Genomic DNA, 23,991 nt, shown 5'->3' on the forward strand with positions numbered 1-23,991 from the left:
ACTGTTAATGTTTTTTCTGTACCTAGTAATACTTAAAAAAAGTGTTCAAAAATATTTCAATGTATGGTATTTGAATTATAATAGTTATTTCCTTCATAGGGATTTTTAAGATTAAAGATAGTATCACTGATAAAATTCATTTATAAAATATATCTTTAAAAATGTTCTTAGAATGCTAATAAATATTATAAAATTCCCTATAACTACAAAACCAGGAAAATCAAGGGGAAGGAAAACCTACATGAAAGAATAGTTCTTTCTGAGCATGAGCTATACTAGTAACATAAGTAATATATAATTCATAGCAACAAAATTATCTTACCTTTATTGGTGAAATATGAGAATGAGAAACAAATCCATGGACATTCTCAATTTCTGACAGGTTTTTCTCTGAAATATGAACCAATTCTGGACCTATCACCTCATTAGCGATTTGTGGGGAAATGTGCTCTTGAGGAGGTGTATCTTCATCCCGATACCGGTATTTCTGTAAAGTAAAGAAAATTGTTAAATATGAAGAAGTACTGAGAAGCAAAGTGAATTCAATTAAATCACGGTTTTCATAACTAGCCAAATACTCGATAATATTTAACTATATAAAATGTATTTTATGGTTTAACTCACAGACTCTGAGAGAAATTGGCCTCCATTTTAAAGTCATGCCAACATTTAAATGAAATTATTAGATTATTAAAAATAGTTCAGATTCTGAAAAGATGGAGGAGTAGGAAGCCCCAGGAATCTGTCTCTGTACCTACATAACAACTGCACAGGCAGAATATGATGTAACTATTTTGGAAATGTGGAGTCTGTTAAAGGCTTATAACTTCCAGGGGAAAACTTGGATGATAAATTGAGGTTAATTTTGGTCAACTTCACCACTTCTATTCAACATAGTAATAGAAGTTGCAACCAGAAAAATAAGGCAAGAAAAAGAATTGAAAGGCATCCAAATTGACAAGGAAAAAGTAAAACAATCTGTTTGTAGATGACATGATTTTATGTAGAGAAAATCTTAAAGACTTGGCGAAAACACTGTTAGAACCAATGAATTCAGCAAAGTAACAGGATACAAAGTCAACACACAAAAATCAGTTGCATTTCTGTACACAATCTAAAAAGAAAATGACAAAAACAGTTCAATTTACAACAGCATTGAAGCAAATAAAATAATTAGAAATGAACTTAAACCAACAAGGTGAAAGACTTGTACAATGAAAACTATAAAACTGCTGAGAGAAATTAAAGATGACAGAAATAATGGAAACACATCACACGTTCATGGATTAGATTTCATATTGTTAAGATGTCAATAGTACTCAAAGCAATTTACAGGTTCTAATCAATCCCTATCAAAATCTCAATGACATTATTTTCGCAGAAACAGAAAAACCCAATTTAAAATTAATTTGGAATCTCAAGGGATCTGAATAGTCAAAATAATAATGAAGAAGAACAAAGTTGGAAACGAGAATTTCCTCATCTCAAAACTTGATTACAAAGCTGTAAAATAAACTCTCACATTTATGCTAAAAAAAAATTTGGCAAGGGTGCCAAGACCATTCACTAAGGAAAAGACAGTCTTCAACAAATGTTGCTGGGAAAACTGGATATCCACATGCAAAAGAATGAAGTTGGACTCTTACCTAGCACCATATACAAAGATCAATTCAAAATGGATCAAGGACCTAAATGTAAGACCTAAAATAATTAAAACTCTTAGAAGAAAACAGTACAAAAACTCCATGATGTTCCGTTTGGCCATGAATTCTTAAATATGACACCAAAGGCATAGGTAACAACAACAAGACAAACTGTACTATAGAAAAAACTTTTAAAAATTGTACATCAAGACACTATCCATAGAGTAAAAAGGCAACCCACAGAATGGGGAAAAATATTTGCAAATCATATACCTGACAAGGGATGAATATCCAGAATATATAGAGAACTCCTAAAACTCAACAACAACCAAAATCAAACACACAATTCAAAAATGCCAAAGTGCTTGAATAGACATTTCTCCAAATTAGATATACAAATAGCCAATGAGCACAGGAAAAGATGTTCAACATTACTAATCATTAGGAAAATGCAAATCAAAACTACAATGAGATACCATCCATACCCATTAGGAGGGCACCTATCAAAATAACAGAAAACAAGTATTGGTGAGGATGTGGAGAAACTAAAACCTTTGTGTACTGTTGGTAGGAATATATAATAGTATGTCAGTTCCTCAAAAAATTAAAATAAAATTACTATATTATCCAGCAATTTTAAATCTGCGTATATATACCCCAAAGAATTGGAAACAGGGTCTTGAAGAGATATATGTACACCATGTTCATAGCAGCATTAGTCACAATATCTAATACTAAAAAAGACAAATACTCTATGATTCCTTTCATATGAGGTACTTAGAATAGTCAAAATCATAAAGACAAAGTATAATGATGGTTGACAGAGGTTGGAGGAGGGCAAAATTTTGAGTTATTGTTTACAGATATAGAGTTTCAGTTTTACAAGATGAAAGAGTTTTGGTGATGGATGGTGGTAATGGCTGCATAACAATGTGAATTAATACCACTGAACTATAAACTTAAAAATGGTTAAGCTGGTAATTCTATGCTATGTGTATTTTACCACAATTAAAAAAAAAAAAAAGAAATTTAAAACCCTGAGTAGTTATTTGTCTATTTCTTACCCAATGTTAGCTGAACACTGTATCTCTAAAGATACAGTTATTTAAGTGAAGTAAATATGAAAAGCTAAAGTTGTTCTGGTTTTCTTATTCAGTTAATTTGCACACAAATGAAAGAAATCAGCCTTTTTAAATCTAATTAAAAATTAGTCTATTAGATAACATTATTTATCTTTTATCTACAAAAGAATCCCTTTCTTGCTGTCTCTCATACATACATATAATTCTATGCAACCTATTTTCAAAAGATTAACATAAGAAAACTAACTCACACCATACATAAAAGTAAAAGATAACATAATTATAAGACCTGGGGAAAAAATAAAAGTGCATGTTTTTCAAATCAGTCAGGTGGGGAATATGTATGCATAAACACAAAACCAAACAAGCTAAAATATGCACCCTCCACCAAATAAGCACACTCACAAACTAACAAACAAACAAACCAAAACAGACAAGGCACAACAGTAAAAAGAATTCATAACAACAAAGAATCATTAACCACTACAAGCTGCTTCTATAAATCATATTTTAAAAAGTCAGCAAACATAATAAAGGAATACTCACAAAAGGCATACAAATGGGTCAGTAAACTTATAGAAAAACATGCCAGCATTCAGAGAAATGAATATAAATTATCACATTCCTGGTAAAGGTCTTTTTCTGGTGGGTAGTGTGGCAATATGTTTCAAAAGCCCTGAAAATGTTTCTACTTCTTGATCCAGTAATTTCACTTCTAGGAATTAACCACAGAGGTAGCTATCAGTGAGTAGCTTAAATATTTGTTGCATATATATAAACAGGTATATTATAAAATATTTTTTAAAATCTTTACTATGAATTTGTCTATGAACTTGGTATCATTTTTTAAATAACTCCTTCAGTAAAATGTTACAATTACATGGAAAACAATGAGGCCCAAATCAACATTAGTTAGGTTAAAGAAATCTGTTTTTATATTATTTTCAAAACCACTGAAAAGAATTCTCTAACTTCATCCTAAGGCTGAAATTAACATAAACATACTTACAAAACTTAACACAGTTTATACACTCACTTGAGTGGAAGCAAAATATAAGTACTCTTATTTATACCTTAGTACATGTAAGGAAGGAAACTTAATACCATCTTTTCAAACTTTATAGATACTTACATGCAGGATATTCACTACAGTATAGTCTTAAAGGAGCCCTGGTCGGGTTGTCAGTGGTTAGAGCATCAGCATGTAGAATGCAGGGTCTCGGGTTCAATTCCAAGGGCATGTACCTTGGTTGTGGGTTCCCCAGCCCCGTTGGGGGTGCATGCAGGAGGCATCCAATTGATGTCTCTCTCTCACATCGATGTTTTTTTTCCTCTCTCTCTCTTCCCACTGCTCCCTCCCTTCCATTCTCTCAAGAAATCAATGGAAAAAGTATCCTTGGGTGAGGATTAAAAAAAAAAAAGGGAAACAAGCTACCTACCAATAAACCACTCCCCCCTCTCAAAGGGCTATATAAATTATGGTACAATCATCCTAGAAAATACGTAGAGGTTAAAGTGGGTAAAACCAACTACTTCTACTAGAAAAAGATGAAGACCTAGACTACTGAACGAGAAAAGCATCTTTCAAAGCTAACACACACACGGTTTCAACATTTCAAAACAAAGCAATAGTGTATTTATGTAAACGTATACATGTGTAAACATAACATGTATATACATATACAGTATGTGTATATGTGTATGTATGTACATGTACATATAGTTATCTCTATACAAATGAATATATATATAATTTGGGGGGCTCTGAACAGATTTACAATAAAAAATGGTTCATTCTGAAAAGAAAAATCCCTAAAAAATTATATATATAATTAGACTTTGATCCTTTTTAATCCTTATTATTATTGAAACCCCAAGGCAGTTGACTTGGTTTCCTAGTAAAATCACTCCATTCTCTTAGCTATTATAAATTGTGCTGCTATGAACATAGGGGTGCATACATTCTTTCTGATTGGTGTTTTGGGTTTCTTAGGATATATTCCTCGAAGTGGGATCACTGGGGCAAATGGCAATTCCATATTTAATTTTTTGAGGAAACTCCATATTGTTTTCCATAATGGCTGCACCAGGTGTCATTTAATGTGGCTCTTTGGCTTCTGTAGTTCTTGCAAATTGGCAGCTGAATGAATTAGTAGCTTGATCAGTCTCACGTTCAATCCTTTTGGCAAGACAATAGATGGTACTGTGTTCTTTAATCAAGAAGCACATATCTGGTTATTTCTCTTTTTTAAAAATAATTCTTTATTGTTGGAAGTATTATGTCCTCTTCCCCCCCCCCCCCCCGCACTGACCCCCTCCAGCCTGCCCTGCCCCCCCCCACCCTCACTGCCTCATTGTCTGTGTCCAGGGGCCATGCATATATGCATACAAAGTCCTTGGTTGATTACCTCCCACCCACCCTCCCCCGCCTTCCCTGGGGGATTCTGCACTCTGTTCCATGCTTCCAGGTCTCTAGATCCATTCCGTTCATCAGTTTATTTTGTTACTTAAGATTCCACATGAGTGAGATCATGTGATACTTGCCTTTCTTTGACTGATTTATTTCATGTAGCATGAAACTCTCCAGGTCCCTCCATGCTGTCTCAAAGGGTAAGAGATTCTTCTTTTTTATTGCTACATCATATTCCATGTTATAAATGTACCACAGCTTTTTTATCTACTCATCTACTGATGGGCACTTGGGCTGTTTCCAGACCTTAGCTATTATAAATTGTGCTGCTATGAACATAGGGGTGCATACATTCTTTCTGATTGGTGTTTTGGGTTTCTTAGGATATATTCCTCGAAGTGGGATCACTGGGGCAAATGGCAATTCCATATTTAATTTTTTGAGGAAACTCCATATTGTTTTCCATAATGGCTGCACCAGAATGCATTCACACCAGCAGTGTACTTTTCTCCACATCCTCGCCAGCATTTGTCATTTGCTGATTTGTTGATGGGTACCCATTCTGACAGGTGTGAAGTGATACCTCATTGTCGTTTTAATTTGCATCTCTCTGGTGATCAGTGATTTTGGACATTCTATCTAATAAAGAGGGAATATGCTAATTGACCCTCACATCGTTGCAAAGATGGTAGCGCCCACAGCCAATAAGGAGGGAATATGCTAATTGACTTCCCTGCCCTCAAAGATGGCAACGCCCACAGCCAATAAGGAGGGAATATGATGATTGACTGCCCCGCCCTCAAAGATGGTAGCGCCCACAGCCACAAGATGGCGGTGCCCAGTCTCCTCAGCCCCACTGGGGCGCCTGTCTCCGGAGTCCCCCAGTTCCCTCAGCCCCCCAGCCACCCAGGGCCATCCCGAGGCGCAGGCAAGCCTTGGATGTTGGCTGCCCAGCCACTCAGGGCTGCCCGAGGCTCAGGTAACCAGGGCCGGCCGAGGCTTGCGCTGCTGGCAGTGGCATCAGCAGAGGTGTCGCCTTCCCCTGATCGCTGGGTTGCCTACTGCCCCTGAGGGCTCCCAGACTGTGAAAGGGGGCAGGCTGGGCTGAGGGATCCCCACCCCTCCAGTGCATGAATTTTCATGCACCGGGCCTCTAGTTTTTTCATGTCCCTTGGCCATTTGTATGTCCACTTTGGAGAAGTGTCTATTTAGGTCCTTTGCCCATTTTTAATTTGACTGTTTGTCTTCCTTTTGTTAAGTTGAATGAATTCCTTATATATTTTGGACATTAACCCTTTATCAGATGTATCACTGCCAAATATGTTCTCCCATACAATGGGCTCCCTTTTCTTTTTGTTGATGGTTTCTTTTGTTATGCAGAAGATTTTTATTTTGATGTAATCCTATTTGTTTATTTTCTCTTTAGTTTCCTTTGCCCTAGGACAGTGGTCGGCAAACTCATTAGTCAACAGAGCCAAATATCAACAGTACAACGATTGAAATTTCTTTTGAGAGCCAAATTTTTTAAACTTAAACTTCTTTTAACGCCACTTCTTCAAAATAGACTCACCCAGGCTGTGGTGTTCTGTGGAAGAGCCACACTCAAGGGGCCAAAGAGCCACATGTGGCTCGCGAGCCGCAGTTTGCCGACCACTGCCCTAGGAGATATATCTGTAAACATATTGCTAGCAACGAGAGATGTCTGAGATTTTGCTGCCTATGGTTTCTTCTAGGATTTTCATGGTTTTACAACTTACATTTAAGTCTTTTATCCATTTTGAGTTTATTCTCGTGTATGGTTTAAGTTGGTGGTCTAGTTTCATTTTTTTGCATGTGTCTGTCCAATTTTCTCAACACCATTTATTGAAGATGGTTATTTCTTTTTGTGATGCTAGGAGCTCTCAATACTCAATGACTAAATCAATTCATTCACTGGGTGTTACAAAATGGTGACAAACTAATTCTATTAGTTTGTTTTAATTTATTAAATGGTATACATATATAAAGAAACATTTCTCTTCACCTATAATTTAGCTGCCTATTGGTATGATTAACACATGAATAAACAGGGAAAGTACTTGATTTTGTCCCCCTCTTTTTTAATATCAGTTTTCAAGATAGATAAAAATTGATTCCTTATCATCCTCCTAAAGATTTTATATACCTAATCAATACAATCCTGATAAAAATCCAATCTGGCTACCCCCGCCCCCAGAAAATGACAAGCTAATCCTTGTATTCATGTGAAGTTGCAAAAGACCTAGAATAGTAAAAAAACAATCTTGAAAAGACAGCAAAGTTTAAGACTCATATTTTCCAATTTCAAAACCTTTCACAAAGCTACATTAATTAAAACTGTGATACTATCATAGGATAGACATATATCAATGAAATAGACTTAAGAGCCCAGAATGTAATATATCTTTATATTTATGGTCAACTGACTTTTCACCATGGCTGCTAAAACAATTTAATAAAGAAAGAATAGTCTTTCCAATAAATGATGCTGAGACAATTGGATGCAAAAGAATTAAATTAAATTAGATCCCTTCTGACACTATACAGGGTATGGCAAAAATATGTTTACAGTTGTTCATATGGAAAGTAATACAATAAATTAATAAATAACACAAGAATAAAATTTGTGCTCTGCATACTCACAACTGTAAACCTACTTTCACCCCACCCTGTATATAAAAATTACTTCAAAATGAATCAAGATCTAAATATAAGAGTTAAATTATAAATCTCTTATAAGAAAACATAAGTGAAAATCTTTGTAACCTTGCATTAAGCAATGGTTTCTTAAGTAAGACATCTATAGCACACGCAACGAAAGGGGGAAAAAAGATAAATTTGATTTCATATAAATAACTTTTGTTGATCAAAGGACATTATCAAGAAAGAAAAAAGGTTATGTACAAGGGAACTCCCATAAGAATGTCAGCTGATTTCCCAACAGAAACTTTGCAGATTAGAAGGGATTGGTATGAGATATTCAGCGATGAAAAGCATACCTACAACAAAGATCAGTCTACCCAGAAAGGCTATCACGTAGAATTGAAGAAGAGATAAAGAGCTTACATTTCTCTAAAGAGAGTATCAGGTGGTCAATAGATGATATATGAAAAGATGAGAAATGTCACCAAATCATCAAAGAAATGCATATTAAAACCACATGAGATATCACCTGATATCTGACAGAATGGTATAATAAAAAAAAAATCAAGTGTTGGCAAGATGTGGAGAAAAGGGAACCCTTATAAACTGTTTGTGCGATTGCAGGTTGTGCAGCCACTATGGAAAACAGTATGGAGGTTCCTCCAAAAATTAAAAATACAACTGCTCTATGACTCAGCAATTCCACTTCTGTTACCTGTAAACATCCAAAACACTAATTCAAAAATATATATACATCCTGAAATAATGTTCACTGCATCATTATTAACAATAGCCAAGGTATGGAAATAACCTCACTGTCCATCAATAGGCAACTGGATAATGATGATGTGGTACATATATACAGTGGAATATTACTTGGCCATAAAAATGAAATTTTACCATTTGTCACATCATGGATGGACCTAGAAGGTATTATGCTAAGTGAAATAAGTCAGACAGATAAAGACAAAACTACCCTATGATTTTATCTATATGTAGAATCTAAAATAAACAAACAAACAGATAAACAGGTGGGAAGGGGGTTGAGGGCTGGGTGAAAAAGGTGAATGGATGAAGAAGCATAAATTGGAAGAATACAGTCAATAAATTGTAATAACTATGTATGGTGTCAGGTGAGTACTAGACTTATGGATGAGGAGTCACTGCCTAAGTTATATAAATCTCTAACCATTATACTATATACCTGAAACTAATCCTATGTGATAAAGAGTGATATGCAAATTGACCGTCACACTCTCGCACAAGATGGCCACCCCCATGTGGTCACAAGATGGCCACCACAAGATGGCCAGCAGGAAAGCGCAGTTGGGGGTGACGGGGCCTGCAGGGGAAGGAGGTCAGTTGGGGGCAACCAGGCCGGCAGGGAGGGCAGTTAGGGGCGACCAGGCTGGCAGGAAAGGGCAATTGGGGGCAACCAGGCCTGCAGGGGAGGGCAGTTGGGGGCGACCAGGCCTGCAGGGGAGGGCAGTTGGGGGTGACCAGGCCTGTAGGGAAGGGCAGTTAGGGGTGACCAGGCTGGCAGGGGAGGGGAGTTGGGGTGGAACAGGCCTGCAGGGGAGGGCAGTTGGGGGGACCAGGCCTGCAGGGAAGGGCAGTAAGGGGTGACCAGGCCGGCAGGGGAGGGCAGTTGGGCTGGGGGGAAAGGCCTGCAGCGGAGGGCAGTTGGGGGCGACCAGGCCTGCAGGGGAGGGCAGTTGGGGAGACCAGGCCGGCAGGGGAGGGCAGTTGGGGGGACCAGGCCGGCAGGGGAGAGCACTTAGGGGCGGCCAGGCTGGCAGGGAAGGGCAGTTGGGGGCGACTAGGCCTGCAGGGGTGGGCAGTTGGGCTGGGGGGAAAGGCCTGCAGCGGAGGGCAGTTGGGGGCGACCAGGCCTGCAGGGGAGGGCAGTTTGGGAGACCAAGCCTGCAGGGGAGGGCAGTTAGGGGTGACCAGGCTGACAGGAGAGGGCAGTTGGGGGTGACCAGACCTGCAGGGGAGGGCAGTTAGGGGCGACCAGGCTGAAGGGGAGGGCAGTTAGGGGCAACTGGGCCAGCAGGGAAGGGCAGTTGGGGGCAATCAGGCCAGCAGGGAAGCAGTTAGGCATCGATCAGGCCGGCAGGGGAGCGGTTAGGGGCAATCAGGCAGGCGAGCTGTTGGGAGCCACAGTCCCGGATTGTGCGAGGGATGTCCGACTGCCGGTTTAGGCCCGATCCCACAGGGGTCTCAGATTAGAGAGAGTGCAGGCTGGAATGAGGGATTCCCCCCCGCCCAGTGCATGAATTTTGTGCACCAAGCCTCGAGGATAATATTGAATGTCAACTGTAATAGAAGCTTTAAATTTTTAAATAAAAGTTCATACATTTTGTGTATGGACAGCCCTCCTACTCACAAAAAAAAAAAAAAAAATTAAGCAAAACTGCAAGAACTGGAGGATATACTAGTAGATATCCTGATGAAAAAAAGCCCATCAAGTTACCAGCACAACTAATAGATAAAAATCCACATCAGTGTACTTTACCTTAAAATTTCAAATCAACATGATAAAGAAAAGACTAAAAGCTTTCAAAGAGAAAAAAAGCAGATCAACTTCAAAGAATTAGGTAAACAGAATGGCTGCCACAGGAACACTGAAGAAGATGACAATGGAATTAAAGCCTTTAAAATGATAGATGGTGATTTCCAACCCAGAGTTCTATACCCAAACTCTCAGTCAACTGTGAGAGCAGAATAAAGACATTTTCAGAATGCTAGATCTTAAAAATTTATCTCTCATGCACTCTACTAGTAGATTGGGAATTACAAAATAGTCATGGGGATATAAAATATAGTATAGTACTATTGTAATAACTATGTATGTTGCTAATTGGGTACTGGAAATTTCAGGGGAACACTTTGTAAAGTATATGATTATCTAACCACTATGCTGTATACCTGAAGCTAATACAATACTGACTGTAAACTGTAATTGAAAAATTAAAAAAATACACATATGTCCACATAAAAATTTGTAAAAAAAAAGGTTCATAGCCTCTTTATTCACAATACTACAAATCTATTAACAATTCAAATGTTCATCAGCAGATATGAATAAACAAAATATAACATATCCTTATAGTGAAATATATCTTTGCAATAAAAAGAAAACCACTGACGTAAGCAACCACCTGAGTGACTCTGAAAATAATTGTGCTGAGTTAAAAAAAAGTCAGATAAAGAGTACTTACTGAGAGGATACAAGATGGCGGCGTAGGTAAACACCTAAACTGCTGCCTGGCACAACAATTTCAAAACTACAACTAAAAGATAAAACGTCTATCACCCAGAACCACGGGAAAGCTGGCTGAGTGGAAGTTCTACAACTAGAAGGAAAGAGCAAACAGCATTGAGGGGTGCACAAGCGCGGAAAAGCTGAGGTACGGAGACGCGCGAATCGGGAGCACTGCTGTTTTCAACCCGAAGGGAGATAAGCTCCTGATTACTCCGAACTCCAGTTTCTGGGGAGACACGGGGGACCCAAACTCCTACTGGGAGAAGCTGGACTGTCTGCCGTGGGGTCGGAAAGTGAGGGAGGCTTGCTTTCAGGGCTGCGCGCAGGAATAATTGTTTACTGTGCTGGGGCGCGGGACACGGGGACAGGGTCGGAGACTCAGAGCCAACTCTGGCAGCCATCTCTGTTTGCCACGCCCTAGCCTAGTGACGCCCTAAGACCCCGCACCGCACAACCTACAAACCCACCCAAGCTCCAAGCAGCGGCTTTAGCATATGAATGGCCTGCCCTATCACAGCTTAACCTAGCAAACTTGCAGCCTGGGTCAGACAGCTCCAAAACCTCCAAACCCCAAGCAAAGAGGAGAAAACTGCAGTTCTCACTATAGCTCTTGCTGGGTGGCCTCAGACAGTAGCTGACCTGCACCCCATTGGAGATCCAGAAGCCAGTGTACCCAGTGGTCAGAGTGAGACACCAGATTTCAACTCCTCACATCCATAAGTGACACATTCAAGAGGCAGACTCAGTGAGCACCAAAGCCCCACTGAAACAAGTCCTGCACCATAAGCGTGTCTCCAGCACAGCAGTTCTTCCATTATAGACACAGCGGGTCCTCACAGCCAATTGGCCTGGAAGTCATTTCCTCCCAGTGTACCAACAGCAATCAAGGCTTAACTACACCAAGACTTTGCACTCAGCCCACAAAGGGGTGTACCAAAGGCGTCCACCTCAAGTGATTGGGGAGGCTGAGCTACTGGCCCCTATAGGTCATCTACCACACAAAGCCACTCCATCAACACAAGGAAGCAGCAAAATGTGGAGACCAAGAAACATGTCACGAATGAGAGAAATGGAAGAAAGCAAACTACTGGACGACATAGAGTTCAGAACCACATTTATAAGGTTACTCAAGAATCTTCTAAAAACCGCTGAGGAACTTAGTGAGACCTTTAAGGATCTTAATAAGAATACCAAAAAAATGGAAAAGGACCAGTCAGAAATTAAGCATACACTGTCTGAAATAAAGAATATACAGAAACTCAACTGTAGATCAATGTACCCCAAGAATCAAACCAAAGATCTGAAATATGAGGAAACAAGAAACACCCAACCAGAAAAACAAAAAGAAAAACTCCAAAAATATGAAGATAGTGTAAGAAACCTCTGGGACAACTTTAAGCATACCAACATCCGAATATTTGGGGTGCCAGAAGAAGAGAGAGAGCAAAATATTGAAAACCTATTAGAAGAAATAATGACAGAAAACTGTCCCTACCTGGTGAAATAAATAGACTTACAAGTTCAGGAAGCACACAGAACCCCATACAAGAGGAATCCAAAGAGGACCACACCAAGACACATCATAATTAAAATGCCAAGGGCAAAAGACCAAGAGAGAATCTTGAAAGCAGCAAGAGAAAAACGGTTAGTTACCTACAAGGGAGCACCCATACGACTGTCAGCTGATTTCTCGGCAGAAACTATGCAGGCCAGAAGGGAGTGGCAAGAAATATTCAAAGTGATGAACAGCAAGAACCTACAACCAAGATTACTCTACCCAGCAAAGCTACCATTCAGAGTTGAAGGTCAGATAAAGAGCTTCACAGACAAGAAAAAGCTAAAGGAGTTCATCACCACCAAACCAGGATTACATGAAATGCTGAAGGGTGTTCTTTAAGAAGAGGAAGAAGAAGAAAAAGGTAAAGATAAAAATTATGAACAACCAAGTGACATCAAATACATACCTACCAACAAGTGAATCTAAAAATCAAGTGAATAAAAAATCTGAAGAACAGAATGGACTGGTGAATATAATAGAAACAGGGACATAGAAAGGGAGTGGACTGACAATTCTGAGGGGGGAGGAGGTGTGAGGGGTGCGGGAAGAGATTGGACAAAAAGCTTACACCTATGGATGAAGACAGTGGCGGGGTTTAAGGGCATGGGTGGGGTGGGGAATCAGGTAGAGGGAAGCTATGGGGAAAAAAAAGAGGAACACCTGTAATAATCTGAACAATAAAGATTTATTTTAAAAAAAAAAAGAGTACTTACTACCGTTTCCCCGAAAATTAAACATCCTCCGAAAATAAGACCTACTTACAGGTTTCCTTCTGAGTGAAATATAAGGCATCCCCCTAAAATAAGGGCCCCCAGGCTCTGTCTCAGAACGAAAATTAATTTACCGTAAACTGGTCGCTAGGGCCGCCCCGACTGGCGTCTAGCAACCAGTGACGTTATGCGGAGTCCTGACGTCACTGCTGTGTGGAGGCGGAGCGGAGGTCGGAGTGAGCGGTGAGCGCGGGGCGGGAGAGAGGAGGAGACTTACGCAGATGCGTGTAGAAGAACAGGAGGATTAGAGCGGACGGGACGCGGCGAAGGTGGTGAGTGCTGGTCTGTCTCTGGTGACACTACCTGATGCTCGCAGCCGCCTCCATGATGACTGAAGGTTCTCAGTCAGTGGCAGACCCTGCTCCAGCCCAGATCCAGGCCCAGCAAGCCCAGTGACAGTCCCCAGGCAGGCCCCAGGGGGTAAATGTCTGATAAAGGGGTAGGGGGGATGTCTGGTGAAGGTGTTCAGTGGCACAGGGGTGGGGGGAGGGGGATCACTTAAAATGACACAGGAGGATCAGAGGGGGCAATCAAAATGACACAGGAGGATCAGAGGGGACAATCAAAATGACACAGGAGGATCAAAAGGGGTTACTAAAATGGTAATCCCCCCTCTGATTCTCCTGTGCCATTTTGATTCCCCCCTCTGATCCCCCCTGTGTCATTTTGAGTGATCCCCCTCCCCCCACCTTGATACCCCAATTCCTTTTTTTTTACCCCTACGGTACAAATGAGCGCAAAAAGAAAAAGCTACTCCGTGGAGTACAAGAAAGGAATTGTGGAAGACTCTTGGGGCCAAAATCTTACTGCTTTCTGCAAAGAGAAGATGTTGAGTATCCGATTGGTCCAAAAATGGCAAGCAGAGTATGGTAGCCTCATTGAACAAGTGGACAAGGGAAATGCTAAAAAGTGCAAGTGTGGATCAGGTCGGCAACCATTATTTTCCGAGCTGGAAGACCTGATCTGTGAATGGGTTGTTGACAGGAGAGCAAAGGCTTTGGTTGTGAATAGGGCTCAGATTCAAGAATTTGCCCTTGCAATGGCACCACATTTTGACATAGCCCCCAAAGACTTCAAAGCATCACAACACTGGTTGGATAATTTCCTTCAGCGAAGTGAACTGTCTTTAAGAAGATCTACAACATTGTTTAGGTTGGAAGATACTCAAGTTATTAAGGGAGCACTTGCATTCAAGTCCTTTATTGATGATGCTGACTTCTCTAAATACAATCTTTCCAACATGATTGCTATGGATGAAACTGCAGTGTTTATGGGCCAATCATCTCAAACAACAATTGAACAGCGGGGTGCCTCCTTAGCGTACATTCCCTCTATTGCTTACGAAAGTGCACGTGTTTCCTGTATTTTGGCAATTCGTCTGGATGGCACTAAAATCCCACCTTTAATCATTTCTAAGGGCAAGAAGGAAAAGATTGAATGTGTTTTGGGCGTTTTTATTCTTGAAACTGAAAAAGCCTGGGCCACACAAGCAGTTATAAGGAAGTGGGTCGATTTAATGCTGCCGCTTGTTATGTGAGGGAGCCAAAGAGGTCTGCTAGTCTGGGATGCAGCCAGCACTCACCGCGCTAAAGACATGAAGACATTTCTTCACGAAAGAAAAATAGATCAGATAATGATTCCCGCAGGAATGACGGCCTATCTCCAGACTCTTGATATTGCAATAAACAAGCCATTCAAAGACAATTTGCGCATGGAAATTAATGACTACATTGAAAATAGAATGGAGAGAAATCAGCATGGAAACTTTGTGAAACCTAAACTGCAAGAAGTTGTGACTTGGGTGAAGAATTCATGGGAGAAAATCACTGACAGTTGCATTGCAAATGCACTGCAAGCAGGCTACCTTGACAAGAAGTACTCATTTAAAGACAGTGCTATTGCTAAACATGAGAGATTTGGTTCACTGATTCTGAAAGAAATGGAGTCACAAGAAATCCACCAGGAAATTCAGGAATTGGATTGTTATGATGATGTTCCAGAAGATGATGACATGATTGTCATTGAATAAATGAGTAAATTCTTGATACTGTAGGATTCACAGTTTACCTGATTTGTGTTGACAACTACCGTACTACCGTACCGTATACAGGTAATAAATTTCCTTTATTTTCATTTAACAATAAATGTGTACCGTATTCTTCTTCTTGGAAAAATAAGACATCCCCTGAAAATAAGACCTAGCGTGTCTTTGGGGGCAAAAATTAATATAAGACACTGTCTTATTTTGGGGGAAACACGGTATATGAATCCATTCACATAAAGTTTTGGATGTACAAAATTATTTATAGTGACAAAAAGCAGATGAGTGGTATCAGGTGGGGAGTGGAAGGTTGCATGGGATGCAAAGGAGCACAAAGAACCTATTTGGAATGAGAGAAATATCTGTAACTTAATTGTGGCAGTGGTTTCATAGGAGTTTACAACTACAAAAACTAATCCGATTGTGCACTTTACATGGATGCAGTTTAATGAACAAACATTACACCTCAATAAAAATAATTAAGTAAATTTCTGTATATCTGTTGGAAAAGATCACATTCCCAACAGCAACAATAACAAAGAGAGAACTTAAAGGACTAAAATCTTTATGAAGAAAACGTCAAAATTCTACTAAAGGGAATAAAGAAACATTGAATAAATGAAAAACACAGTTGTTTTTAGATAAAGGTCAAATATTTTAGTTTGAATTTCCAAAATAAATTCAATGTGTTTGCAATCAAAATATCAATATGGCCCTAACTGGTTTGGCTCAGTGGATAGAGCGTCAGCCTGTGGACTAAAGGATCCCAGGTTCGATTCTGGTCAAGGGCATGTACCTTGGTTGTGGGCACATCCCCAGTCGGGGGTGTGCAGGAGGCAGCTGATCGATGTTTCTCTCTCATCGATGTTTCTAACTCTCTATCCCTTCCTTCTTCTCTGTAAAAAATCAATAAAATATATATTTGAAAAAAAATATCAATATGGATGAGAATGCTTGACAGGGCATTAGAAATCACCATTTGAAAAATCTATTGATGTTTCTCCGCTGCCTCTCTGAAATCAATAAAAATATATTTTTAAAAGAGAAGTCAATACATATGGAAATTTAACAATCTGATAACAATAATATTTTATTCCCCCTTTTTATTATTGGGGTGACAATGATCAACATGAACATATAGGTTTCAGGTGTGGGTTTCTATGTTACAAGTCCTGTGTACTGCACCATGTGCCCAAGAATAATATTTTAAACTAGAGGCCCAAAATTCGTGCATGGTGGGGGGAGAGGGGGATCCCTCAGCCCGGCCTGCACCCTCTCTCAATTCAGGACTGCTAGCTCCTAACCGCTCGCCTGCCTGCCTGCCTGCCTGCCTGCCTGATTGCTCCTAACCACTCTGCCTGCCTGCCTGATCACCCCTAACCACTCTTCTGCCTGCCTGATCGTCCCTAACCACCTCTGCCTTGGCCCCTGCCACGCAGCTTCATCTGGAAGGATGTCCAGAAGGTCATTCGGCTGTCCAGTCTAATTAGCATATTATGCTTTTATTATTATAGATCAGTGGGGGAATGAAGAATTACTAAACTATAAAATGGCTATCTGGGAAAAAAATCAGTCTTCCTCCAGGATGACTTAAAAAAAAAAAAATTAGATGTTAGATCATAGACCTAAATATAAAGAACTGAGTCAAAAACCACCAAAAGAATACAGGGGTAAATCTGTTCTCACTCTTAAAATGGTAACGTCTAAGTCCAGAAACAGTATCTAGAAACAAAAAAAAACTAATAAATTTGAATAAAGTTTAAAACTTCTATATCACCAAATTAAAAAGAAAACTCTAACTGGTTGGGAGGGGAGCCTAATCAGATGATAAGAGAGCCAGTTTTTCCAATATATAATGAAGTCTGATAAATCAATTTTTAAAATGAAGAAGTGACACAAACTAACAATTAATATAAAAAGGAATTTTAAAAAGCCAATAAACAATATGAAAAGATGTTCATCCTCCCACTCATAAAGAAATACACTTAGTATCTGGGCAGATAAACAAAAACATAAATGCCTAGTGTTGATAAGAATGTGGAAAAACAGAAACTTTAACCTGAGTGGAAATATAAATGAGAACAGCTTTTCTTGTCAGCAACTTAACATTATATAAATGTAAAAGTTGTCATTATTTACAAATATTACTGTTTATATAAAAATACAAACACTATATAAATCAAGTTAGAACTGGTATTAATTTAAAGCTGTAGTGATTAAGATAATGTATATTGGCAGATGGCTAGACAAACTGATAAGTGGAATTAAAAAAAAATCCAGAAACAAAGTTACATGTGAAAATTTATGACACAGTACAGGTCACTGGGAGAATGGAAAGAATGTCAGAAAATGGATAGCGGTTAGAAAAAAAATGAGATACCACCAATACAAAAATGAATTTCAGGCAAATTAAAGACTTAAATGTAAAAGTCAAAACTATAAAACTCTTAGAACCCAATACAAGATATTTTTTTGAGTTCCAGCTATCAAAGAATATTCAAACCAAGACATGAAATGTGTAAAAAACTTAACAGAAAAGCCTAGTAGTTTAACATTAAAATTACCTGATCCTAATCATCAAAAGACATCAAAGAAAGAATGGACAAAACCACCACAAACCATAGAACAAGAAAAAGTATTGCTAACCTTTATAACCAAAATATGTATACCCAGAATCTATTTTAAAAACCGCCTACAAATCAATAAGGGAAAGAAAAACCAACAAAAAAGTGGGCAAAAGAAATTAAGTCACATCATCATTACCTAGTGACTAAAAATGCAAAACCATACTATTTATTATTTAGTAATTTATTTTTTGAAAAGCCAAGAGAATTCCAAATACAGAATTCAGAGTTATGATTAATGAATGAGAAAGAAACAGGATGGGATGTGATGGGGCAAATGGGACTTCTAAACCGGCTAGGTGTGGTAAGCTGCCTACTGTCTTCACCAGCAGAGAGGTGTGGACAAGGAGCCTGGAATGCTGGTGACCCTTAAGCCCTGGCAAAGGTCAGAGCTATGCACCAACTGTTTAGTTGAGACAATGGTAGCTGAAGCAAATTCCTGACCAGATAGTCATGTAAATCCTTACTGATAAGATTGCCTGTTACTGGAAATTGCCTGCCTAAGGGCTATAGGTGTATCCCAAAATGAATAAAAGGATGGCAAGGCCTGAGCACAAGAGGAGTCCTTCTTCTTGCGCTAGCTCCTGCCTGGCCCCCCCCAATTTCCAAATTATTATTTCTTGTCTCATCTCTGTCATTTGTGTGCAGCCCTTCTCCAGAACCCGAACCCTGAACCACACAGGACGTGGGCAATCACACTAGGTAGTATTCTTTGATTATTCTGAATGCTATGCGTAGATTCTATTTTTTTCTCAACCCTCATCTGAGGTTATGTTTATTGATGAGAGAGAGAGGAAGGAAGGGAGGGTGGGAGGGCGGGGAAGGGGGAGAGAGAGAGAGAGAGAGAGAGAGAGAGAGAGATGGAATCATCGATCACTTGTCTCCTGCACGTGCCCCAACTGGGCATCTAACCCACTAACCTAGGTATGTGCCAGGGATCAAACCTGCAACTTTTCTGGTGCACAGGGCAACAATCCAACCAACTAAGCCAACCAGCCAAGGCTATACACAGATTCTTTACATCTAACATACATTTCTTACACAGTGGTTATCTTTACTCAATATTTAATGCAAATTTTACATAACATGCAAATGACTAGTAAACTATACTTTTAAAACCTTTGGTATACCATCAGGGTGTAGTGTATGAGTGTGTGTGTGTGTGTGTGTGTGTGTGTATGTGTGTATGTGTTTAAGCAATTCTAGCTATTTGCAAGGGTTACTTCTCCATAATTCCCCCCCCCCACTAAGGTCTTCCATATAGCAAAGAGGAAGTTTACTTTTATATACAGAATAAAATTCATTCTATCTTTGAATAAGTCATCATTATTGCATCATCCTTCTGATACCACCTTTGTAGTCTTTTTTTCTTAAATTTTCATTTTTCACAGTTGGAAATTGAAAATTTTTAACTTTCTGCCTGGGTTGAAAAAAACCAAAGGTCACCCACAGGTCCAATAATTTGCAAGGAGAATTTATGAGACTGATTAGTCATGCTCACAACTATAATTTATCACAATAAAATGATACAAATAAAAAACCAATAAAGGGAAAATGTACATGCGGAGAAGTCTAGGGGGAATCAGGAGTACACTTCTACAGTTCTCTCCCAGTAGAGTCACACAGGATGCCCTTAATTTTCCTGGCCACAAGTTGTTATTAACACGTGAAATATTGCCAACCAGACAAGATTGTGAGAGACTCAGAACCCAGGGTATTCACTGGCAGCTGGTCACGTTGTCCAGGCCTCTGTCTACCACTCATTAAAATTCTAGACTCCCAGAAGGAAATGTTCAGCATAAACCATACTGTTTGCACCAACAGTTTAGGGACAGTGAACCACTCTTATCAGTCAGGGGTGGGGATCTTCTTGAAATCTAAGTTCCCAGACACCAAGCAAGGACCAAATTTGCAAGCAGGCCTTTTCAAGGATAGCAATTTAGGTTATGTTAACACTTTTCTGCAAACCACCAATATGGGAAAGAGAAGAAAACTGCCAAAGACATTTTACAATTACTAGCTGACCAGAAGATGAATGAAAATAAAGAGAACAGCACTGTAGATTAAGAATGATGGTTAATTTGAATGTGTAAGTGAAATATGAGACTGTAAGTCTTCAGATGACAGTATTCTAAATGAATTTTCTGAAATTCAAGAATAAGATGAGTGATGCCCTGGCCAGTGTTGCTCAGGGATTAGGGTGTCAGCCCATGCACCAAAGGGTCACGGGTCCCATTCCTGGTCAAGGGCATGTACTTGGGTTGCAGGTTCCATTTCCAGCCCCAGTTGGGGGTGTGTGGAGGAGGCAACTAATTGATGTATATCTCTCATATTTCTTTCTCCCTCCCTCTTTCCACTCTCTCTAAAAATCAATGGAAAAAAATCCTTGGGTGAGAAAAAAAAAAGAATAAGATAACTGAAAAACTAAGGAGAGAAAAGAAATATCAAATTTTCACTCACTTAGTTCAGGATTTCATCATAAAACTAGAGGCCCGGTGCACGAATTCGTGCACTGGTGGGGGCATGGCCAGCAGGGATAGGCCTGCTGTGGGAGTACCGCTCATCATGGTCAGCCAAGAGGCTGTGGACCCGCCCTCTGAGCAGCTGCTGAATGAGGAAATCAGTCTGAACTGATATTTTGTGGTAATGTCTTGGGTAAAGGCATGTTCTGTGTCCTGGAAGAACCTGGTGGAGAGCTTTACACCCCAAAGCCACTCAGTGAATGTCCTTGATTTGTGATACCAGGTTATTGACACCATCAAGGATGTTCAGGGCAGCCATGCTTCCAGGATCCTCAGCCATCAGGACAGCATCCCTGGAGGGAGAGCGGGGGGTCCACAGTCACGACCCTCTTGCCACCTGCCTATGCCAGCTCCCCATGCTCTTTTTAGAATACACCTTAGAGGGCCTGCATCAGCTGGTGGGGTCAGGCCAGAGTCTGGATTGTCTCAAGTATTTGATAGGCACAGAGACTCGGCCTCACCCTGGGCCTGCTAGTGGCTGCTCCCGCTGTAGGAGCAGCCATTCATCCTGGTCAGCCGAGTGGTGCTTTCACTGTGGGAGCGCACTGACCACCAGGAAGCAGCTCCTGCATTGAGTGTCTGCCCCCTGGTGGTCAGTGCGCATCATAGCGACTGGTCGATCGGTCATTCTGCCATTTGGTTGCTGGGCTTTTATAGATACAGATATTTTGTGACAAGAACTTGGACCATCCCTGTATCCTGAAAGTAAGTGTGACATTACCCTCTTATTTTTTATAATTATGCACCATGATTTGTTTTGTGCAGTTTGTAAGTAGGTAACTGTTGAAGGTAGCTATATACACAGGGTGAATGAAGGAAACAGATAATGCAAAAATAAAAAACTCACTAGGTTGATCATTCTAACTGGTGTCAAATATAAAAATGAAATGCTTTGTGATTAAAGGTCAAAGATAAATGAATGTTGTCCTTTCTACTACAAAATCATAGCCATCAAAATTCATAAAAGTATTATGCTTTGATGTCAAATGAAGACCAAAACCTATCTGACATCTGAAATCAGTATGTACCAAATGGATATATATTGCATGTCCATGTATGTTAGCTGATTAATGGTTGGTTACATTCGAAGGACATTGCAAATTTTGGGTATAAATACCTGAAAAAACCCAAATGTGTTATATACATATAATGGAATACTATTAATTAAAACAAATGAACTACAAATACAGGCAATGATATGGATAAAACTCAAAATAATTAATCTGAAAGAAGCCAGGCTAAAAAAATAGAACATACTTTATGTCAAAATTTACAAAATTGTACCGTTTGAATAGGTACAGTTTGTTGTATGTCAGTTATCTATACTAATAAAAGGGTAATATGCAAATTGGTCACAACGCCCTCACAGTAACTGAACAGCAGGCTGCATGGGGCGACCAGGCCAGCGGGGGGGGGGGGGGGGCAGTTGGGGGCGACCAGGTCAGCAGAGGGGGCAGTTGGGGGCAACCAGGCCGGCGGGGGGTGGGCAGTTGGGGGCAACCAGGCTGGCAGGGGGGGCAGGCAGTTAAGGGTGACCAGGCTGGCAGGGGGGGCAGTTAGGGGCAATTAGGCTGGCAGGCAGAAGCAGTTAGGGGTGATCAGGCTGGCGGGGGGGGGGCAGTTAGGGGCGATCAGGCAGGCAGGCAGATGAGCAGTTAGAAGCCAGCGGTCCCGGATTGTGAGAGGGATGTCCGACTGCTGATTTCAGCCCGATCCCCCAAGGGGTCCCAGATTGGAGAGGGTCCAGGCTGGGCTGAGAAGATCCTCCCCCCACCCCCGTGCACAAATTTCGTGCACCAGGCCTCTAGTCTATATATATAAGACCCTAATATGCAAATAGACTGAATGGCAGAACAACCGGTTGCGATGACATGTGCTGACCACCAGGGGGTGCGTGCGGAACACGGCAGGTGTCAGCAGCAGGCAGCAGAGCACGGAACATGGCGGGCATTAGCCACGGCGAGATGGTGGAGCAGGTAAGCGGAAACATCAGACCAAGGCGGGGCGCCAGTCGCTGTCATTGGGGTGAGCTTCTGGTGGTGACTGAAAATTCTTTGCTCCTGTGCACCACAGTCCCGCCCGGCGCTTGCACCTGCCACCGGCATCAGCCCCGCTCACACCTGCTGCTGGCACCGGAGCCGTCACTCGCACCTGCTGCTGGCTCTGGCTCCGATCACTTGGCACCATTAGTGGGTGTGAGCAGCAGCTGCTGGTCCCGATCACCCCTCAGGGCTTCTCCACCTCCCCCTGCTCCTGAGGGGCGACTGGGGCTGGCAGCTGCCTCTCGCACCCACTTCTGGCGCTGGCCCCACTTGCACCCTCAGCCGGTGCCAGAGCTGCCACTCGCACCTGCTAATGGTGCCATCAGCGGGTGCGAGCAGGGCCGGCGCTGTCAGCACGTGGAGCAGCGGTGGCAGGAGTGGGGCTGCTGGCAGAGAGGGGACCAGGGCCGCGGCAGGAGGGGCTAGGTGGGGGTGCTAAGGATGGGCTGAGACCCCACCCCTGTGCCCACCGCAGCCTTGTGGCCCACAGTACCTTTCAAGGTGCATGAATTCATGCACTGGGCCCCTAGTATCTCAATAAAGCTGATTTTTAAAATTGGGTTGGTTTGCTAATTTAGATTCTGATTTAAAATGTCTAATGAAATTTTTCATTATTCCTTCATTGCTCTGAGAATTATTTATAAAAGAACTTACAATATTTAAAAATGAAAATGAAAAATAAAAGGGTGACAAAGAGTGATAAATAATTTTCTAGGTACACTGAAGGTTAAGTGTCTGCTAAGATAAATGACGAAGGCAGTCGATATAGAAGATATCTAACTTTAACAAAAATAAGGGGGGGGCATAATGGAATTTATGACAATCATAACTTACTTTATATTTCAAATTTGTAAAATTTTTCAACTTGCATTGCGTTTTTTTCTCTAAAACCAAATTGAGAATCCGTTTTTAAAAATTCTGCCAGGAGCTTCCAGTGATCTGTGTTACACACCTCTTAATGACTGAAATTCTAGGGAAAATTTCTTTTACATATAATTTAAGTACAGCAAATGCCAAAAGTAGCTTAAAACAGATTAGTTATTTTTTTAAAAAACACAGCTGTACTATTGGAACAAAACCCACCCCTGGGCCTTAAGTCCAGAAAAAAAAAACAAAACGTAGCCAATTTGCTTCCCTCCTCAAAACATATTGTCAAATAAAAGTTATCATTATTTTCTACTTCTGTAAAACTAAAAAGTAATCAGGAAGTATAGCTCCTGCTGCTGTCTAATATGCTTTTATAGTTTCCAATTGATAGGTTGTATTTTGTCCAAAAACAAAGTATTTTTGATTATTTGAAACAACTTGAAATAATCTAAATTATGATCCAAAAGCCAACCACTAAAAAGTTCACTTAATACATTAGTTTA

At 40.5% G+C, this 23,991-nt stretch overlaps 1 protein-coding gene across 20 annotated transcripts in view; it reads right to left on the reverse strand.

Annotated features, from left to right (window-relative positions):
- Positions 1-23,991, reverse strand: part of DLG1 (discs large MAGUK scaffold protein 1) — a 270,363-nt gene that overhangs the window by 181,199 nt on the left and 65,173 nt on the right. For all 20 annotated transcript variants that reach the window (XM_080656682.1, XM_080656681.1, XM_080656680.1 and 17 more), the window contains one exon: positions 323-487. In XM_080656682.1, coding sequence (XP_080512808.1) covers positions 323-487 — 165 coding nt within the window. The remainder of the gene's footprint in view (positions 1-322; positions 488-23,991) is intronic.

This window comes from Plecotus auritus (assembly GCF_963455305.1).
Source record: "Plecotus auritus genome assembly, chromosome: 2".
Lineage (NCBI taxonomy): Eukaryota > Metazoa > Chordata > Mammalia > Chiroptera > Vespertilionidae > Plecotus > Plecotus auritus.